The sequence below is a fragment of the Eulemur rufifrons genome, chromosome 3 (assembly GCF_041146395.1).
Source record: "Eulemur rufifrons isolate Redbay chromosome 3, OSU_ERuf_1, whole genome shotgun sequence".
NCBI classification, from domain to species: Eukaryota; Metazoa; Chordata; class Mammalia; order Primates; family Lemuridae; genus Eulemur; species Eulemur rufifrons.
The window spans coordinates 4877795-4895914 of NC_090985.1; the positions used below are offsets into that span (position 1 = coordinate 4877795).

Below are 18120 nucleotides of genomic sequence, written 5' to 3' on the forward strand. Positions count from 1 at the left end.
TCTCATTGTGGTTTTGATTTGCATTCCTTGATGATTAGAGACTTTGAGCATTTTTACATGTTTTTTGGGCATTATTCTATCTTCTTGTGAAAACCTTCTGTTCATGTCTTTTGCCCACTTTTTAGTGGGGTATTTGACTTTTTCTTGCTTATTTGCTTGAGTTCTTTGTAGATTCTGGTTATCTACCTGTACATTTATCAAATGTATAGCATGCAAATATTTTTTCCCATTGTGTAGGTTGTTTATTCACTCTGTGGATTGTTTCCTTGGCTGTGCAGAAGGTTTTTAATTTGATCAGGCCCCATTTATTTATTTCTGTTGTTGCTGTGATTGCCTTTGGGCTCTTCTTCATAAATTCTTTGCCTAGGCTGATATCTGTAAGAACTTTTCCAACATTTTCTTCTAGAATTCTTATAATTTCATGCCTTAAGTTTAAGTCTGTTATCCACCATGAATTAATTTTTGTAAGTGGTGAGAGGTGTGTATCCTGCTTCAGTTTTCTACATGTGGCTATCCAATTTGCCCAGCACCATTTATCGAATAGGTATTGTTTTCCCTAGTGTATGTTTTTTTCTGCTTTGTCAAATATCAGATGGCAATATGAGGGTGGTTTTATATCTGGGCTCTCTGTTCTGATCCATTGGTCTATGTCTCTGTTCTTGTGCCAGTACCATGCTCTGTTGGTTACCGTAGCCTTGTAGTATAGCTTGAAGTCTGATAAAGTGATGCCTCCTGATTTGTTCTTTTTGCTTAAGGTTGCTTTGGCTATTTGGGCTCTTCACTGGTTCCATCTGAAGCATAGAATTATATTTTCTAGATCTGTGAAAAATGACATTGTTATTTTAATGAGGATTGCATTCAATCTATAAATCACTTTGGGTGGCATAGACATTTTAACAATGTTGATTCTGCCAATCCATGAGCATGATATGTTTTTCCATTTGTTTACATCCTCTGTGATTTCCCTCCTCAGTGTTTCATAGTTCTCTTTGTGGAGGTTTTTCACCTCCTTGGTTAAGCATATTCCTAGGTATTTTATTTTCTTTGTTGCTGTTATGAAAGGTATTGAAACTTTTATTTGATTCTCAGCTTAACTGTTATTGGCGTATATGAATGCTACTGATTTGTGTACATTGATTTTGTAACCTGAGACTTTGCTGAATTTATTTATCAATTCCAGGAGTCTCTTGGCAGAATCTTTGGGGTTTTCTAGATATAAGAACATATCATCAGCACAGCGATAATTTGACCTCTTCTTTCCCCCATTTGGGTGGTCTTGATTTCCTCCTCTTGCCTGATTGCTCTGGCTAGGATTTCCAGCATTATGTTGAATAGAAGTGGTGACAATCGGCAACTTTGTCTTTTTCCAGTTTCTCAGTGGGAATGCTCACTATTTTTCCCCATTCAGTATGATGTTGGCTGTGGGTTTGTTTGTCATATACGGCTTTTATAATTTGTGTTGTGTTCCATCTATGCCTATTTTGTTAAGAGTTCTTATCATAAAAGGATGCTGAATTTTGTCAAATGCTTTTTCTGTGCCTATTGAGAGGATCATATAGTCTTTGTTTTTGCTTCTATTTATGTGGTGAATCACGTTTATAGATTTGCATATGTTGAACCATCCTTGCCTCTCTGGGATAAATTCCACCTGGTCATGGTAGATTATTTTTTGATGTGAAGCTGAATTTGGTTTGCTAGGATTTTATTGAGAATTTTTACATCTATATTCATAAAGGATATTGGTCTATAGTTTTATTTGTTTGTTGTATCCTCTCCTGGATTTGGTATCCAGGTGATATTGGTGTGGTAGAACAAGCTGGGGAGGATTTCTTCCTTCTTGATGCTATGAAATAATTTCTACAGTATAGGTACTAGATCCTCTGTTCATAGTTCTGGTAAAATTCAGCTGTGAAATCATGTGGTCTGGGACTTTCTTTTTGTTGGAAGATTTTTTATTGCTGCTTCAATTTTCTTACTTGATATTGGTGTGTTCAGGAGTTCTATTTCTTCCTAACTGAGCCTAGGGAGGTTGTGTGTTTCCAAGAGTTTGTCTGTTTCCTCAACATTTTCAAGTTTATGTGCATAGAGATTTTTGTAGTATTCAGAGATGATATTTCATATTTCCATGGTATCAGTTGTAATATCTACTTTTTCATTTCTGAGTGAGCTTATTAGGGTCCTTTCTTTTCTGTCTCTGGTTAATCTACTGAGAGGCCTGTCAATTTTGCTTATCTTTCAAAGAACCAACTTTTTGTTTTATGAGCCTTCTGTATAATTCTTTTGGAATCTATTTCATTTAGTTCTGCTCTGACCTTGCTTATTTCTTTTCTTCTTCTGGGTTTGGGATTGGTTTGCTCTTCCCCTTCAATTCCTTGAGACAATTCATTAGATTGTTTATTTGTGTTCTTTCTGTCTTGGACGTAGGCATTTAAGACTATGAATTTTCCTCTTCAGACTACTTTTGCAGAATCCCACAGATTTTGGTCATTTATGTCCCCTTTGTCATTTAGTTTGAAGGATGTTTTGATTTTCATTTCAATTTCCTCCTTGACCTAATAATGGTTCCACAGTAGGTTGTTTAATTTCCATGACTTTGTGCAGAGTTGAGTGTTTCTGTTGCAATTGATTTCTAATTTTATTCCACTGTGGTCTGAGAAGATATATGGTATAATTTCTATTTTTTAAAATTTGTTGAGACACGTTTTGTGGCCTAGGATGTGATCAGTCTTAGAGAATGTTCCATGAGCTGATGATAAGAACATATATTCATTTGTTTAGGGGTAGAATGTTCTGTAAATATCTGTTTGGCCCATTTGTTCTAGAGTCCTGTTTAAGTCCATTGTTTCTTTGTTTATTTCCTATTTAGAGAGTCTGTCCCATTTTGTCAGTGGCTGTTGAAGTCCCCAGCTATTACAATGCTGCTGTTTATCATTTTGTTTAGATCAAGTAGGATTTGCTTTGTGAGTCTGGGTGCATCTGTGTTAGGTACATAGCTGCTTCAGATTATTATGTCTTCTTATTGAATTATTCCCTTCACCATTATATAATGACCATCTTTGTCTTTCTTTACTTTTGTTGATTGGAATTCTATCTCCTAGGATATGAGAATGGCTACACCAGCTTTCTTTCAGTTTCTATTGGCATGGAATATTGCTTTCCATCCCTTCACCTTGAGTCTGAATGAGTCCTATGGGTTAGATGCATTTCCTGGAGATAGTAGATACTTGCCTTATATTTTCTTTATCCATTCAGCCAGCCTATGTCTCTTCAGTGGGGAATTCAAGCTGTTCACATTTATTGAAAGAATCGATAAGTGAGGTGGGATTTCTGTTCATCCTGTTGCATAGAACTGGACTGCTTTGTTTTACCTCTTGAGCCATTGTGTATCTGGGCTCTGACTAGTATCTTTTAGATGGTTTCCACTGGTGGGTGTCTACTGTGCTGATCAGTGTATAATGCAGGTCTGAGTATTTTCTGCAGGGCAGGTCTGGTCTTGACAAATTCCCTCAGTGTTTGCCTGTCTGAGGAGGTCTCTATTTCTCCCTCATATAAGAAACTTAATTTTATAGGATACAAAATTCTAGGCTGGCCATTATTCTATTTGAGAAGACTGAGAATGGGGCCCCACTCCCTTGGCTTGTAAGTTCTCAGATGAGAAGTCTGCAGTTAGTCTGATGGGTTTTCCTTTGTAAGTTACCTGGTCCTTTTGCCTCACAGTTTGTAGGAGTTCCTCTTTTGTGTTAACTTTGGGCAGTCTGATGACTCTATGTCATGGTGATCACCTCTGAACAATGAATCTCCCAAAAGTCTGTTGTGCCTTTAGTAACTAAATGTCCAGATTTCTAGCAAAACCTGGGAAATTTTCATCAAGTATTCCCTTAAATAGGTTTTCCAGCCCTTGTGTATTTTCTTTTTCACCCTCAGGGATGCCTATAGTTCTTATAATAGGCCTCTTTACATAATCCCATATTTCTTGTAGGCTTTGTTCATTCCTCTTAATTCTCTGTTCCTTCTCTTTGCCTGACTTGTTTAATTCAAAGCTGTTGTCTTCTTGCTCTGAGATTCTTTCTTCTATCTGATCTAGCCTACTCTTAAGCCTTTCCACTGTGTTCTGTATTTCCTTGAATGAATTTTTCATTTCCAAAAGTTCTGCTTGATTTTTTAAAATAATCTAATATCTTTAGTGAATTGTTCATTCGTATCCTGCATTGTTTTTGTGGTTTATGTTGGGTTTCTATTTTCTCTTATATTTCATTGAGCTTCTTTACAATCCATAGTCAAAATTCATTTTTTTCTTTTTTTCTTTTTCTTTTTTTTTTTTTTTTTTGAGACAGAGTCTCATTTTGTTGACCAGGCTCCAGTGCCATGGCATCAGCCCAGCTCACAGCAACTTTAAACTCCTGGGCTCAAGCGATCCTCCTGCCTCAGCCTCCCAAGTAGCTGGGACTACAGGTGCATACCACCAAGTCCTGCTAATTTTTTCTATTTTTAGTAGAGATGGGGTCTCACACTTGCTCAGGCTGCATATTCAAAATTATTTATCAGCCATTTCAATATTCTTATTTTGGTTGGATTTCATTAGTATGGAGTTATTGTTTTCTTTTGGGGGTGTCCTTTCACTTGGATTTTTCAAGTATCTGGATATCTTTTGCTGATTCCTTCCCATCTGGAGGAGCTTTTGCTTCTTATTTTTGGATTTTCTTTTGATTAGATAATGGCACGCCCAGTTTAATCTCTGAGACTGTGGGTGGTGCTTGTGGGTGGTACTCAACTAACTACATGCTGTATGATTCAGTCTGTAAATGCTATAAGTGCATGCAAATTGACCTCCCTGTCAGTAGGTGGCGCTTGCCAGAAAGGAACAAGCTGCAATGTTGTTTTTGAGTCCTGTGACCAGCTCTGGTCCCTCCAGAGAAGCACTTGATTGCCCCAAGTGGTGGGTGGGGCCCTGGAACTTCAGGTGAGGACAGCAGAGGTGGGTAGGGAAGTGGGGGCTGGGTTGGGTGAGCCTGCCCTTAGGCTCCGCCAAAGCTGGCTAGGGATCTCTCCCAGCAGGGGTTGAAGGCCGGCTCCCAGCTTCTAGGCAAAGCCTCCAGGGAGGGGAGGTAGTGGTCCCACCCAATCACACATCTCCCCTCCTTGCCCCCAGCAATGCAATTGAGACCTACAGGCATGGGATCTGGCCCGTCGCCTGTCCCTAGGTCCCCAGAGATCAATCCCTGATCATGCCAGGGAGACACACACTGGTCCCAAGTTGCCCTCAGGTGCCCAAGCTGGTTCAATGTCCCTCTGCCTCAGGGAGTGCCCGGCACTGACGGAGTCACTGCGCAAGTGGCACCAGGGAGGGCCCATGGGCAGGGAGCTCACAGACCGAGCACCCCTCGGTCCCCTGCAGGCCCACTAGAGGAGAGGTCTGAGCCCCAGTCTCTGTGGAAGCCTTGGCGCAGTGGCTCTACTGTCTCTCTCGGCAGCCACAGGTTGGGGAGGGGAAGGGGAGAAAAAGAGTCTGGAAAGGTCTGAGCCCCACTCTCTGTGGAAGGCCCGGCGTGGTGGATGCACCACCAGAGAGGAGAAGCAGTTCCTGCGAGCCCGGCTCAGTCTCTCAGCAGCCACAGGCCAGGCAGGGGAAGGAGAGGAAAAGGGTCTGAGCAGAGGAAAGCTAGCACAAAGGTAGCACTCTGGTCGTCTCTGTCCCTCTCTCCTGAAGGCAGCCCACCCAGAACGTCCAGACTCTGGGGTTATGCAGATCCCCTGGGACCCACCAGCCCCATCTGGCTCCTGCCATCTGGACCCGAGTTGGGAAAGGTTTGTGTGGAAATGAGCGAGACGAAAACCCAGGGGCCGAGGCCCCAAGAGGACAAAGTGCACGGTGGGTGGAGAAGGAACACGGCGCCTGCCGCCTCGGCTCGGGTCTGTGGTGACGGGAGTGACCCAAGGCGCCAGCTGCCTGGTGCTTCATTGGGAAAAAGCCCCCAGTTCACTGGCAGCCGCAGCGTTTGGGCTTGTGAGGCTAGAAGGGCCCTCGAGCAGCTCGGGAGCCCAGCGCCTGCCGGAGATGGGGGGGGAGAAAGCAGCCGCGCCACCTACCCTTCTTGCTGGACTGCAAGGCTCCCGGGCTCGGTCTCCGCCGGTATCCTGCTCCTTCGTGTTCCGCTCCTAATTCTGGGGGTCAGAAGTCCACCATCAAGGTGTCGGTGGGGTTGGTTTCTTCTGAACGTAGATGGCCGTCTTCTATTCTCCTTTTACAAAGGAAATTCTTTTTCTCAGGGACAATGTCTGGGGGGGAGGGGAAGAAATTAAAAAAAAAAAAAAAAAAAGGAAATTCCTTGAACCGTAAGTGTTTTGCAAGGTCTGCAATTGGAACCATTCCAACTACTGTGTCAACAGTCTTCTCTCAAGAATCTCCTTTCTGAAAGGTTCTCGGCAAATGTCTCCTTATGTTTCAAGCCCTGTGTTATCTCATGAACACAACTCTGAACCTAATTTTTCCATTTTTTTGTAGAGATGGGGTCTCGCTCTTGCTCAGGCTGGTCTCGAACTCCAGGCCTCAAGCAATTGTCCCTTCCTGGCCTCTTAGTTCTTTATATAGTGAGAAACCGGAATATTTCCTTTCCAGATTAAGATGTTCTGCAAACCAAGGTAAGTCTTCATCCCGCTGGGGGCAAGGATGATGTCCCTCGTTTTTGCGGGGTTTGGACCGAAGGCTGTACCGTCCTTCCTAGATGCACCATTCTCCTCCAGCCATCCGCAGGGGCCAAGGGGACTCTTAATTTGGGTCTCTGTTGCCTTGTTGGCTGATAGCCTCATGTTGAGTCATAGTTGATAAGCTGATTAATTATACAGGCAAAAATAATTCCTTGACTGTTCCGTCTTCTCCCCCTCTCAGAGAAGTGGTGTCACATGGCTCCCACTGAGCCTCGGAGCAGAGCAGGTGTTTTGCAGAAGCTGTCATGAAGAGGACGTAAGGCCTTTTGGAAGGAGCCAGTCCAATGAATCCACCAAAGACCAGCAGTGTCCTTACAGAAGGTGCTGACATGTAGGGCAACACGAATGAAATAGTCATTAGGAAGAACAAAAACACACACTTCTGAGTGTCACATCTAACACTCAGACATTGAAACCTTCCAGGTCCGTTTCATCTCCCTCCACCCAGGCAGAATTCCGCTGACAGTATCATGCCATAAAATCAAAGGCCCAATGGCCACGTCTCTTCTTCTACTCTGACGAGTACCAACTATTCTTCCTGTAGGGACCTGCCAGTTACATACGATGACTCATTTTGAAACACTCCTTTCCATTTTACTAAGCCTAAATCATGACGCAAGTTTCATTATTTCAGACGAGATCGGGCGCATTCAGGGTGTTGTTGCCGTAGACGCGGGCTTCATTAGTTCAGAGATTGTGTCCAATCCGCTCGGTTCCGTGACGCTGGCGTTTCTAGGAGAACCCGACCCACCACGGAAGCTGAGTATTGGCCAGCTCTTGGGTCAGAAGTCTCGACTGCTGCAGGTCCCATTGGTTCCCAACAGTCCTCCCTTCTCTGGCCGGTGCTGTTTCCTGCAGGGATGAGAGCTGGGAGGATGGCATTCAAGGGTCTGGGCCGAAATCTTTGTTGGCCGCCCTTCCTTCAGGAAATGGAGGCAGATGAGGGCTCCCGGCCTGAGGGGAAGAGCAGTGTGTGAGGGGCCTCAGATGGGCCCTGCAGTTCCAGGAGATGGTAGCGCAGGTGCCAGGCTCTGTGGTAAGAGCTTTATGTGCACTCTCCCGATTAGCCCTCACGGGAAGCCCGGGAGGTGGGCACTGGCCACGATGTCTGCAACCTCCTCCGTGGAGCTGTGTGACGGAGAAGCCAGCACCACAAAGGGAGCAACTCTTGCAAAGTACAATCCAAGGTACGACCAGGGGCCACCGTGCTACGTGCTGGTATTTGCGAGATCTGCACTGGCACTTGTCACCTACCCCACGTCACCATCTCACCTGCTGCTTGGCAGGCAGGGTGGTTTCTGGGCCCATACTTGGACTCCATTGCTGTTAAATGTGTATCTCTGCTCAGACTCCACGTAATCAGGGACACCGTGCCTCTGAAGGACTTCCTGAATCACCCCCACTGCGAATCTGCAAGAGCTGTTTACTGACCAAGAATCCAACTGCTCCCAGCACATACATATGCACTGATAGAAAATAGGAGCCCCGGTGGAATTTCTATGAGTGAGCGTCTACACAGCAGGACGCCTATGGGTCTGAGGCAGAGTCCTTAGCCAGAGATGGGGTTTCTTGTCCAAGTAATTTGCTGGAGGAACATTCTTGGCAGAAGGGGAGCCAGGGAGGCAGATCAGGGTGAGGGTGAGAAGCAAGAGTGTGGTCCTACCTGGAGCTTGGCTTTGCTCTGATCCCACAGGAACACTCTGGAGCACAAACTCTCCCATACAGTTAGTCCTACCTTGAGGGGAGGCGAGGCAGGCCAGCCTTTTGTGCCCACTGGCTGTCACAGACCAAGGACGGCGTTGCCTCCCAGGTGAGGCGGCTTCCACTGGGCGCAGGGCAGTGTTCCCAGGAAGGCGCTGCTGTGGGCTGTTCCGCACCAACTCACAGCACCTGCGGATGGGCGTCCACGGGCACCTGCTGCATCCACTACAGGCAAGAACCTGTTGCTCCTGTAGGCACCTCTTGCCCCAGGCTTCTGGAAGCAGGGGGAGGCTCCTGTGGGTTACGGTGGGCACGGGCCCACGACAAGGCAGAGTCTCTTCCCCACAGCACGCGGCCTGCCTCGGGGGGGTCTCGGGGAGGACCCTGGCTTTGCCCACAGCCTTGTTCCAATGAGAATCTTTATCAGCGGTTGGGTGGAACCAAAGAGGTTTACTGTGAAACCAGGGTATTTAATTTGGTCATAACTGTCAGCTGGGTGAATCCACGGGGACATGTCCCGTCCTGGGCCTGGGTGCACTAGTCCAATCATTAAAAAGCCAGTGGCCAGAGCAATTGACTAGACCATTGCTCAGCCGAGAAATCCACATAATCACGTCCTGTTGTGACTCTTGCATCCAGGAGTGTGCCTCCGGTTCCAGCGTGACAGTCCTTCCTCCTCATGTGTGCCGTGTTCCCTGAGGCTCCTGGGCTGCTACCCCTCGGCGCCCTTTGGAATAGTAAGAAAGCACCATCTCCGGACCCCATCAGTTCTGAAATCGGAGGACAGTGCCTCATGGGAAGTGAGTGTCCAAGGGCACCTCCTGTCCAGAGGTAGCTCCAGCCTTAAAACCAGGAGCCTCTTGAAGACTGACACTCCTGTCCGGCTGCATTCCTTCCGCCTCATATCTGCCATTGTCACTTAACAACCCAGCTCAAATTTGCCTGGGTTGGGTGAGATATGAGCCGCTCTGGCACTTCCTGAAGCAGGAGTTGGTTGGGGTCCCTCTGTTGGCCTTTCTGTTTCAAGAAAGGTCCAAATAAGTAACCAGCAAAGGAAGCTGGAGGGAAGCTCTCCACTGGACAGTCTCGGGGAGACAAGGCCCAGAAAGCCAGAGACCAGCCCCGTTCCCCCAGACCCCCGCCTGGACAACTATGAACAAGCCGTTCTCAGTTTTCCCTTCTGGCAGTAACCTCTGTAAATAAAATATATGATAGATAAATAGATTTAAAAATATCAATATAGGCCAGGCACAGTGGCTCATACCTGTAAATTCCAGCACTCTGGGAGGCCACGGCAGGAGGATCACTTGAAGCCAGGAGTTTGAGAGCAGTCTGGGCAACATATCGAGACCCTGTCTCTACAAAAAATAGAAAAGTTAGCTGGGCACGGTGGTGTGTGCCTGTAGTCCCAGTGACTTGAGTGGCTGAGGCAGGAGGATGACTTGAGCCTAGGAGTTGGAGGTTGCAGTGAGCTGTGATGATGCCACTGCACTCTAGCTTGGGCAAGACCCTGTCTAAAAAAAAAAAATCAATATCAATACTATTTTTCTTTTCTTTTCTTTCTTTTTTTTTTTTTGTTTTAGCAACAAGGTCTCACTCTGTCACCCAGGTGAGAGTGCAGTGGCACAATCATGGCTCCTTGTAACCGTAAACTCGTGGGCTCATGTGATCCTCCTGCCTCAGTCTTCCAAGTAGCTAGGAATACAGGTGCATGCCACCATGCCCAGCTAAATTTTTTATTTTTTGTAGAGACAGGGTCTTGCTATGTTGCCCAGGCTCATCTCCAACTCCTGGCCTCAAGCGATCCTCCCACCCTGGCCTCCCAAAGTGCTGGGATTACAGGCGTGAGCCACTGCGCCAGGCCACTATTTTTTATTGTCAACTTTAGACATTATCTACTGACTCTCTGCTATATACAACAAACCCTTACCTCTCTGATGTTTGATAGTTACAATACTATTTTTAGTTCTTCTATTCATGATACTGCACTTGGCATCAATCGTTGCTCTGGCTCGTGCTGGCAGGACAGAGCAGAGAGCTGGAGGAGTCCAGTTTTGGTGGCATCCTAGAGCTGCCACACCAGCCCTGATGGACCAGGTACAGATCTCCTACTGCCTACAGACTTCCTCTTCCTGAGGAAGGAATAACTTCGCCTTGTTTTGTCTTCGTCATTCGGGGGCTTCTGCTACTTCCAGCTGTAGCTGATCCTGACCGATGCACACCGCTCTTAGGACTCAATCCAAATGTCCTTCCGTATCCTAGCCCTGGCCCTCTCTGAGCCTCTATAAATATTAGTAAAAGGATTTTTAAAAAAGCGGCATCTCAGTTCAGAGAGGTCAAGCACCAAGCTCAAGTTCACACGGCTGGGAAAGCAGCATTTGAACTGAGGTTTATCGGACTTGTTCTAAGCTCACCAAACCTTCTGATAGTTTGGCTTCCCTAGAACTTGTCTCTTCAGAAGAAAGGAAGAATTGACTTGTCGGATAAATACAAGTGTCCAGTCTACTGGATGGTGAAATTTCTCATTGAAAATTTGCAAGGGGAGTTTTGCGTGTGTAAATTCAATTTTGTGTAAATTTAACCAGGATGAGGCAGCCTCCACGAGTCTGATCAGCTCAGGCGTAGGCACCGACAGCATCAAGTTACAAAACTGAGACCCAGACCGTGCGCTGGGGTGGATTCACTAAGTTAGCTCCACTTATCTAGGGCCCTGGGGCCCAGCCTGAGGCCCCTCCGTGGTGAGAACCCCTTTCGAGTTTTCTGGGGCTGTGTCTGGGCGCAGAACGAGCTGGTACTCTCACTTTGTATTCTGTGCTAACCATTTTTCTCCTAAACTTACCCCCTCTGCTTTTTGTTTTTGTGGGGTATTTTTGGTGGGAGGGGACAGAAATCACTCCTCCTCTGTCCCGCAGTACCCCTGGTGCTCCTGGCTCAGGGATACACGTGACCCAAGCCAGGCCAATCAGAGTCTCTTTCCTGAGTAGAGACACAAGGTACCCAAGGGCAGCTGGGCTGAGTCATCGCCTGGGTGCGCTTAGGGCGACGGTCAGGCGAAGCCCTCAGAGCCGCCCTGGTTGCCGTCTTCCCCTGGGCTTGTGCTTCAGTCCTCCCTTCTGGTCAGTGGCCCGCGGGCATCTTCCAGGGACTCTTTAGTTCTTAAGTTGGAGCCGGTGTCCAGTGCTGGCCGTCAGAGAGCTGTAACCGACGCAGACGTGCGTTCTGGAGATGTTAAAGGGCCTGGCCGGTCTCCCCCTTGCCCAGGAAATGAGGGTTTTTGGAATTTGTTTCGTAGGTGAGATGCGGGAGGGCGATGAAACCCCTGCCTTTATCCAGGGAAGGGAAAGTAATGGCCTCTGGACATCACCGGGTGGATCCCTTCTAAAGCTAGAGGGTGATAATCGAAGTCCTCTTACCACAGGGCGTGGAATGACACTCAGGACCTTTCTATTAGCTACGTAGAAATCCCCTTACTGCTGGCTGTAGCCACTGAGTGTGTCTATTAATAAAAACAAACCCAGAGACTGATTCTGCAAAATTGCCAAATTCACCGCTAGTTGAATTCATAACCTCAGCCAGTCTCGGAAAAGGGTGGAATTCTGTCAACTGGATTAGTGATATCTGGAAGTCGCCAGAGGACATAAAAACCCTGAACACAATCCCTCAGGAAGATTTTCTTCTGATCTTCACTGCCAAGAAAGTACCTCTGTCTCCCCCCCTGCCCGCACCACGCGGCTGCTGTACCAGGAACCAGAACCCACACCCGCACGGCTGGAAGGACGAGAGGCAGGCTCGGATCAGGACAGAGAAGAGCTATGTCCAGAAGAAACCGCAGGAATGAGTGAATATGTTGTCAAAAAATATGGGAGACATTCTGGAAACTTTTTAAAGGCTGTTTGGCCAAGATGAGCAGAGCATTATTTTTGGTTCAGGTTGTCTTTATTGGTATGTTCACGTACCAGAGGTTCTACGTTCTATGTAGAAACTCAAACAGCCAGATGCAGTTCTTGCCATTTTAGGGGGGCTGGGACAGTACATGTCTGGACCCATTGTGGGCCCATGCTAAATTATATCAAAATCCTCCAAATCCGAGCAAGGCATGAATTCAAAGATTTCAGGAGACAACAATGCTTTATTGGGTCGCTGGCGTGCATCCAGCACATTCACCCACTCACTGTCCTCCGGCAGGACCCGGAGGATGGGCTCCGTCCCTGCCAGGACAAAAGTCCAGGAGGCTCCGCTGGTCTTCCTCTCCAGGCCCGGAACGCTGGCTGGAAGAGCTGCTGTGAAAATGAGCCCCCGGGTCTCAGCGGCAGAGATAGGCAGGGGAACAAAGTAGGGAGCTCATGATGCTGGACATGGGTGGTGAATCAATCACGGGGTCCCAGGAGTGAAAAAGGCCAGACATCCCTAAGGCACTGCCTAGTGATCCCCATAACTAAAGACCTCCAGCTGCGCCGACAGGTCTGTCTCAAGGTGCCAAGGTAAAGTTAAGATCTCTCACTTGGCTTCCAGACCTTTAATGGAGAGGAAGTCAACTATCTTTTTGAAGGAAAACCTTATTGTAACACGTAGATGCGTAGTGTGAAACTTCCTTGCAGCCTTCCCCAGAAGGATCTATGTCCACTTAGCTGGGAACCACAGAAAGGATAGGAAGTCAGTAGTTTCCCTGCCTGGGTGCCTTGGTAAAACGTACGTGAGTCAGAGAGGGAGATAAATCACATAAAAGTGCAAAGATCTGCCCCCTCAATGAAGTTCTAGGGGTTGAGGGGTCTGCTTGAGGTCAGAATATTTGCTTCATAATGTAGGACAAATTTGTAACCCCTTGTCACTAAGGCCTAATTCCAGGCAATATATGCCACTTTGGGGCATCTTGCTCCCATCCATTTACTGACTGACTTGCTTAGCAGGCTGCCAGCGTGGCATTAGGCCCAGAGCAAGTGAAGCTCCTCCAGCCGGGAACGCCTTTCGTGCAACTGCTTCTGCCACCAGGCCCCACGACCTGGCAGCTCCACTGGTGCTTGAGGTATGTGTCTGTCTGTGGCATCCCAGAGAGCCAGACAGAGCCTGTGGCAGAGCACAGTGCTAGATGGAGCTTGCAGTAAGACCTAATAAGAAAAATATGGCAGAGGAACCCGGGGTTTGGAACCAATTAATGCTCTGGCCAACAGGCAGCTATTATCCCTTTAAGAAATGCCCCTCTGGTGCGGCAGCTCATGCCTGTAATCCCAGCACTCTGGGAGGCCGAGGTGGGAGGATCGCTTGAGCTCAGGAGTTCGAGACCAGCATGAGCAAGAGTGAGACGCCCTGTCTCTACTAAAAATAGAAAAATTAGCCAGTATCATGATGTGCACCTGTTGTCCCAGCTACCTGGGAGGCTGAGGCAGGAGATTGCTTGAGCCCAGAAGTTAGAGGATGCAGTGAGCTATGATGACGCCACTGCACTCTAGCCAGGATGATAGAGGCTCTGTCTCAAAACAAAGAAAGAAAGAAAGCAACACCCCTCTGACTCCCTACTGGGCTCTGGGGGGGGCCTCAATGCTTGGCTGTAGCACACTTGGTGGCCATACTGCCCCTCAGGAAGCGGGTTATCTGATTCATCTAGCCCTAAAGCCAGGCACGGCCAGAAGCACTCCGTCATCAGGTGGACATTGTCGCTCCAGGCTGGGGCTCTGGAGGCACATGTCAGTCGCGTGTGTGGTCCGTGCACTCACTCTCCCACTGCTGCCTCCTGCCATACTGCTGAGGGTCCCTCAGTCTACACCTATGGCTCTCAGAGGGAGCAGTCATTTGTCTTGACCACTTGGGGCCCTTGTTCTGGATTTGAATTTATTTTCCTTACCCATCATGCCTCTGCCACCGTCAACATCCACGGAATTATCAAATGCCATAAATATCCCTCTGGTATCCTCACATATGACGTTCAACCAAAGAACGTACTTTATGGCAAAAGTCAAGCCATGGGTGGAGGCGGAGGGCATTCGCTCATCTTGTCAGGACTCCCACAAACCACAAGTAGTTGGCTTGAGAGTGTGGAGGGCTGGTTTGTTGAAAACTCTCTGTGGCACCAGAAAGAACGTCTTGAGAGCCTGGTTCAGGCCTGCAGGAGGTAGCATAAGCTTTGAGCTGGCAACCAATGCATGGTGCCATTTGTCCTGCAGGGATGGGAAGCAGTGTGGACGTGCTGTCACCACGTCCCAATGCTTTCCTCATACCTGAGGTTTGGGACCAGGCTAGTGTAGAGGTTTTAGTCCCCAACGAAGAGACACATCCTCAAAGACATAGTAAGGATTCAACGGAATTGGAAGCCAAGGCAGCCACCTGGCTGCTTCAGGCTCCTCATATCTCTGAGTGACAGATAACAGGAGGTGATGAACGCTATCGGGCGGGGTAAAGATGGACATGGCGGGGTTCCGGGAGAGCTTCCTGGAGCTCCACGTCCAACAGTAAATGCCCGTCACACAGGCAGGACCACCAAGGAGCCAGCTCCTGAAGCCCACAACTGAAGATTTGGGTCACTCCAACAGGCCAAAAATCCATAACCATAAACACTAGTTCTCATGGCCAGTTATAGAAATGGACAGTAGACTTCACACATACTTCCTTTCTTGCTGGGTTACATAATTTTGGTTGACTATGGTTAACTTTACCAGTTAATCCACAGGGTACAGAATTTCACAATAGGGTTGTGCTAAAACTAAAAGGATAAGATTATCACTAGTGACACTGGGCTTTGAAGAATAGTAGTCCTGTCATTACCCCTGGACTTAGGAGTCGGATATGACCTTGAATTCCCTAAGCAGAGAGGAATTTGGTTTGGGTTGTACGTGGGAGAGTCGTAACACATCAGATGGGAAGAATAGTGTGTGTGTGTCAGGCAGTGTCTTGGTTTTGTCTACTAAACCCTCTCTATCTTCCGCTTTCCACCGTTCTGGGAAGAATCCCCATCCTTTGGGAAACTGCCTCTCCCCCACTCTGTGAGGCCCTGAGCTCCAGGCCAGACTCTCCGACCCGGAATTTGAATCCTGAGAGGAAGGAGACCCACTAGAACAACGGCAGGTGGGTGTGGACGTGCTGACCACAGCAGCTTCTGGGAGGCAAGTCCCGGAGCTGTCCTGGCGCCCTCCCTTCCCACGGCTAGTCGTTCAGCTATGCTTTTGGCTCTGTGAACTGTCCCAACATCCTTCCCATCAACGCTCTTTCTTGCTCAAGTTGGTCCAAGTTCATTTCTGTTGCTGAAACCCCAAGAATCCTAACGGATAGACAGTCTCTCCCGAGACTGCCTGGTACATCTTTGCCCCCTAACAGCTGCTAGCCCAGGGTCTGGCGTAAAGGAGGTGCTCAGCTTCTGTGTGCTGAATGAGTGGGTGAGTGCGCAAATGAACGAGCAATACTCCGTTTCTCGGTTCACCAAAGTGATCTGGTTATGCAGGCTGGGAGAGCTGGGGTCACACTGAGGCAAGAGGAGAAAGTGAGGGGTCACCTGAGCACAAGAGGAGGTAGACAAGTCAGAAATGTCAAAACAGAGGGGAGATGTCAGGCAAGGGAAGGCCCCCCACGGGGAGCGAGGGGTGGGGCTGGGAATGGGAAGAGGCAGGAAATAGCGCAGCTGGGAGGCGGGTGCTGCTGGTCTCCTGGGATGGTCTTGCGGCAAGGGAGGCAGCCGGAGGCACAGGGCATTTCTGCAGAGCCCCCAGCTCGGCTCCTCCTTCCTGGGTTCCTTCCTTTGTGTTCTTCTTCCAAGTGAAGGAGCAATTCCAAAGGCATAGGCCCCTGAGGGGCACAAGCCATCGGCTCAGTTGGACAAGAAGCACAGACTGTCTAGTTGTGGCCACAGAAGGCTGAGACTGAACTTGAGTCCAGGAGCCAAAACATAGCTTCTATTCTCCCAGTGGGCCCAGGGACTGCAGGGCGCCCTCAGAAAGCCTCTCTGTGGGCAGGGAACCCTGACTCCATGTGCCTCTAACCACACCAGAGAGGGCCAGCGGGACTCATGCATTCCAAGGGGAGCCGGCTAGCTCCGGACCCACCCCCCAGGCCTCAAGGAGGGTGCTCAGGAAGGAGCCAGGGTGCTGGGGCCAGCATAGAAATCCCCTGGGAGCCCAAACACAAGGGCCAGAGGTGGAGCCCCAGGGTCAAGAGCTAATGGCTGGGGGCAGGGGTCCTAATTTCCAGGCACAGAGACACCCCTCCACCCAAGTGCATGGAAAGACTGCGTCCTTCCTAGCACATGGGGGAGGGTCCCAGCCCTCCACCCCTGGTTGTGCACTTCCCTGTGACCCCACCCCTTTCAGTATGGAGCACAGGGTTCCTCAAAGTCAACCCCGCCCTCTGGCTACACCTGCTGACACAGCCCTCCTGCCAGCTCCCACCCTGTGAGCAAAGAGCCTGGGAGAAGTGGGGAAGGGCGTACTGGGGTGGAGGGAGACGCCAGAGGGTCTGTTCCTCACCTGGCTATGGGTGGGCAGGGTGAGGGGTCAGGGCAAGGGAGCCCCCAGGCGAAAGGACAAGCAAAGAGTCGGTGAAGGGCAGGCAGCAGGCTGCCACTGGGCTCACAGCCTGGGATGTGTGGGTGGGTGCGAGGGGCCAGGGCAGTGAGTGGCGGGGGAAGGAAAAGCATGAACACACGTCATCAAAGACCACTGCGCAAGGACATGACAGGCTCCGGAAGGGCCCTGAGCCCCATCTGCGCTCAGCGGCAGGTTAGTGGCAGGATAAGCTGGGATGCATGAGCCAAGGTAGGTGGAAGGAGAAGACACCCTGAGAGTCACCAGGCCAGACCCAGCACAGGAGGTCTGGAGCCCTGAGGACAGGGAGAGACCAGGGCCAGGCAAGGGCAAGCGGGTACAGCACTTGCTGCAGGATCTGTCTAGGGCAAGGGCTGGGCTGCAGAACTCATGCAGAGGACGCAGGGGAGCCTCCAGCAGTGGCGAGTGTAAACTTCAAGGAGGGCCTAGGCCGCCAGGCACTTGGAGGTGGGGCCCGCTTGAGGCCTGGGAGCCCTGGGTGATGATGGCACCAGAAGAGGCCAGTGGGCTGTGTGCCATGCACCAACGCCGTCTGGTGAGGAGCTGATTGAGAGGCTGCTCAGAGAGGTCCCCAAGTGGTGCCTCCTTAGTGCACCTTCTCTGGTTAGTTCCGTGTTAGGAAAGTCTCCATCCGGTTCAAGCTGCTTCCTGGTTGGTCTGCTGCTGGGTGGAGGCCCCCAGCCTCCTGTCGGGGCTACCGCATGCCCTGGGCCTTGGAGCCCACCTCTTGGCTGGGAGGCTGTCCCAACAACTGGACGGCGACTGCCTCTGAGGCCTGAGGGCTGGCCTTGGAGCTTGGGGCACTCTTGCGGGTGCCCTGAGGACTAGGGAGGCCTTTCTTCTGAGGCTGAGGGCTCAGCTGGGAGCCCTTCCTGCCAGCAGATGGACTCTTGGAACCTTTGGCCTTGGCTTGGGGGTGGGCAGCCTCCGGGCCCTTGAGGGCTTTGAGCCCCAGCATCTCGCAGTAGGCGCTGCACTGGTGCGTGGCGGCGAACTGGTCCAGCAGGGCGGGGAAGCAGCTCTCCTTGAGGCCTTGGTATCTGCAGCCAGACAGGAAGACGCTGGCTCCCACCCACAGCGGGAGTCCCTTGGGGGGGCTGCTTTGGGATGGCTATTGTCAGGGTGTCACGCCCAGGGTACATCCTACCCTACCCGAGGGTGATGGGGAGCCTCCCCTGGGTGACAAAAC

The 18120-nt window shown here is 49.5% G+C and overlaps 2 protein-coding genes across 5 annotated transcripts in view; both read right to left on the reverse strand.

The window, feature by feature from the left end:
• The window catches only part of LOC138381928 (sodium/nucleoside cotransporter 1-like), a 49133-nt gene extending 42921 nt beyond the window's left edge, over window positions 1–6212 (reverse strand). The window contains exon 1 of the mRNA XM_069466576.1: window positions 6088–6212. The gene's annotated coding sequence lies outside the window, so the exon portion shown is untranslated. The remainder of the gene's footprint in view (window positions 1–6087) is intronic.
• A 9307-nt stretch (window positions 6213–15519) lies between these two features.
• Window positions 15520–18120, reverse strand: part of ALPK3 (alpha kinase 3) — a 53087-nt gene continuing 50486 nt past the window's right edge. For all 4 annotated transcript variants that reach the window (XM_069466579.1, XM_069466577.1, XM_069466578.1 and 1 more), the window contains one exon: window positions 15520–17971. In XM_069466579.1, coding sequence (XP_069322680.1) covers window positions 17626–17971 — 346 coding nt within the window. In that variant the 3' untranslated portion in view covers window positions 15520–17625. The remainder of the gene's footprint in view (window positions 17972–18120) is intronic.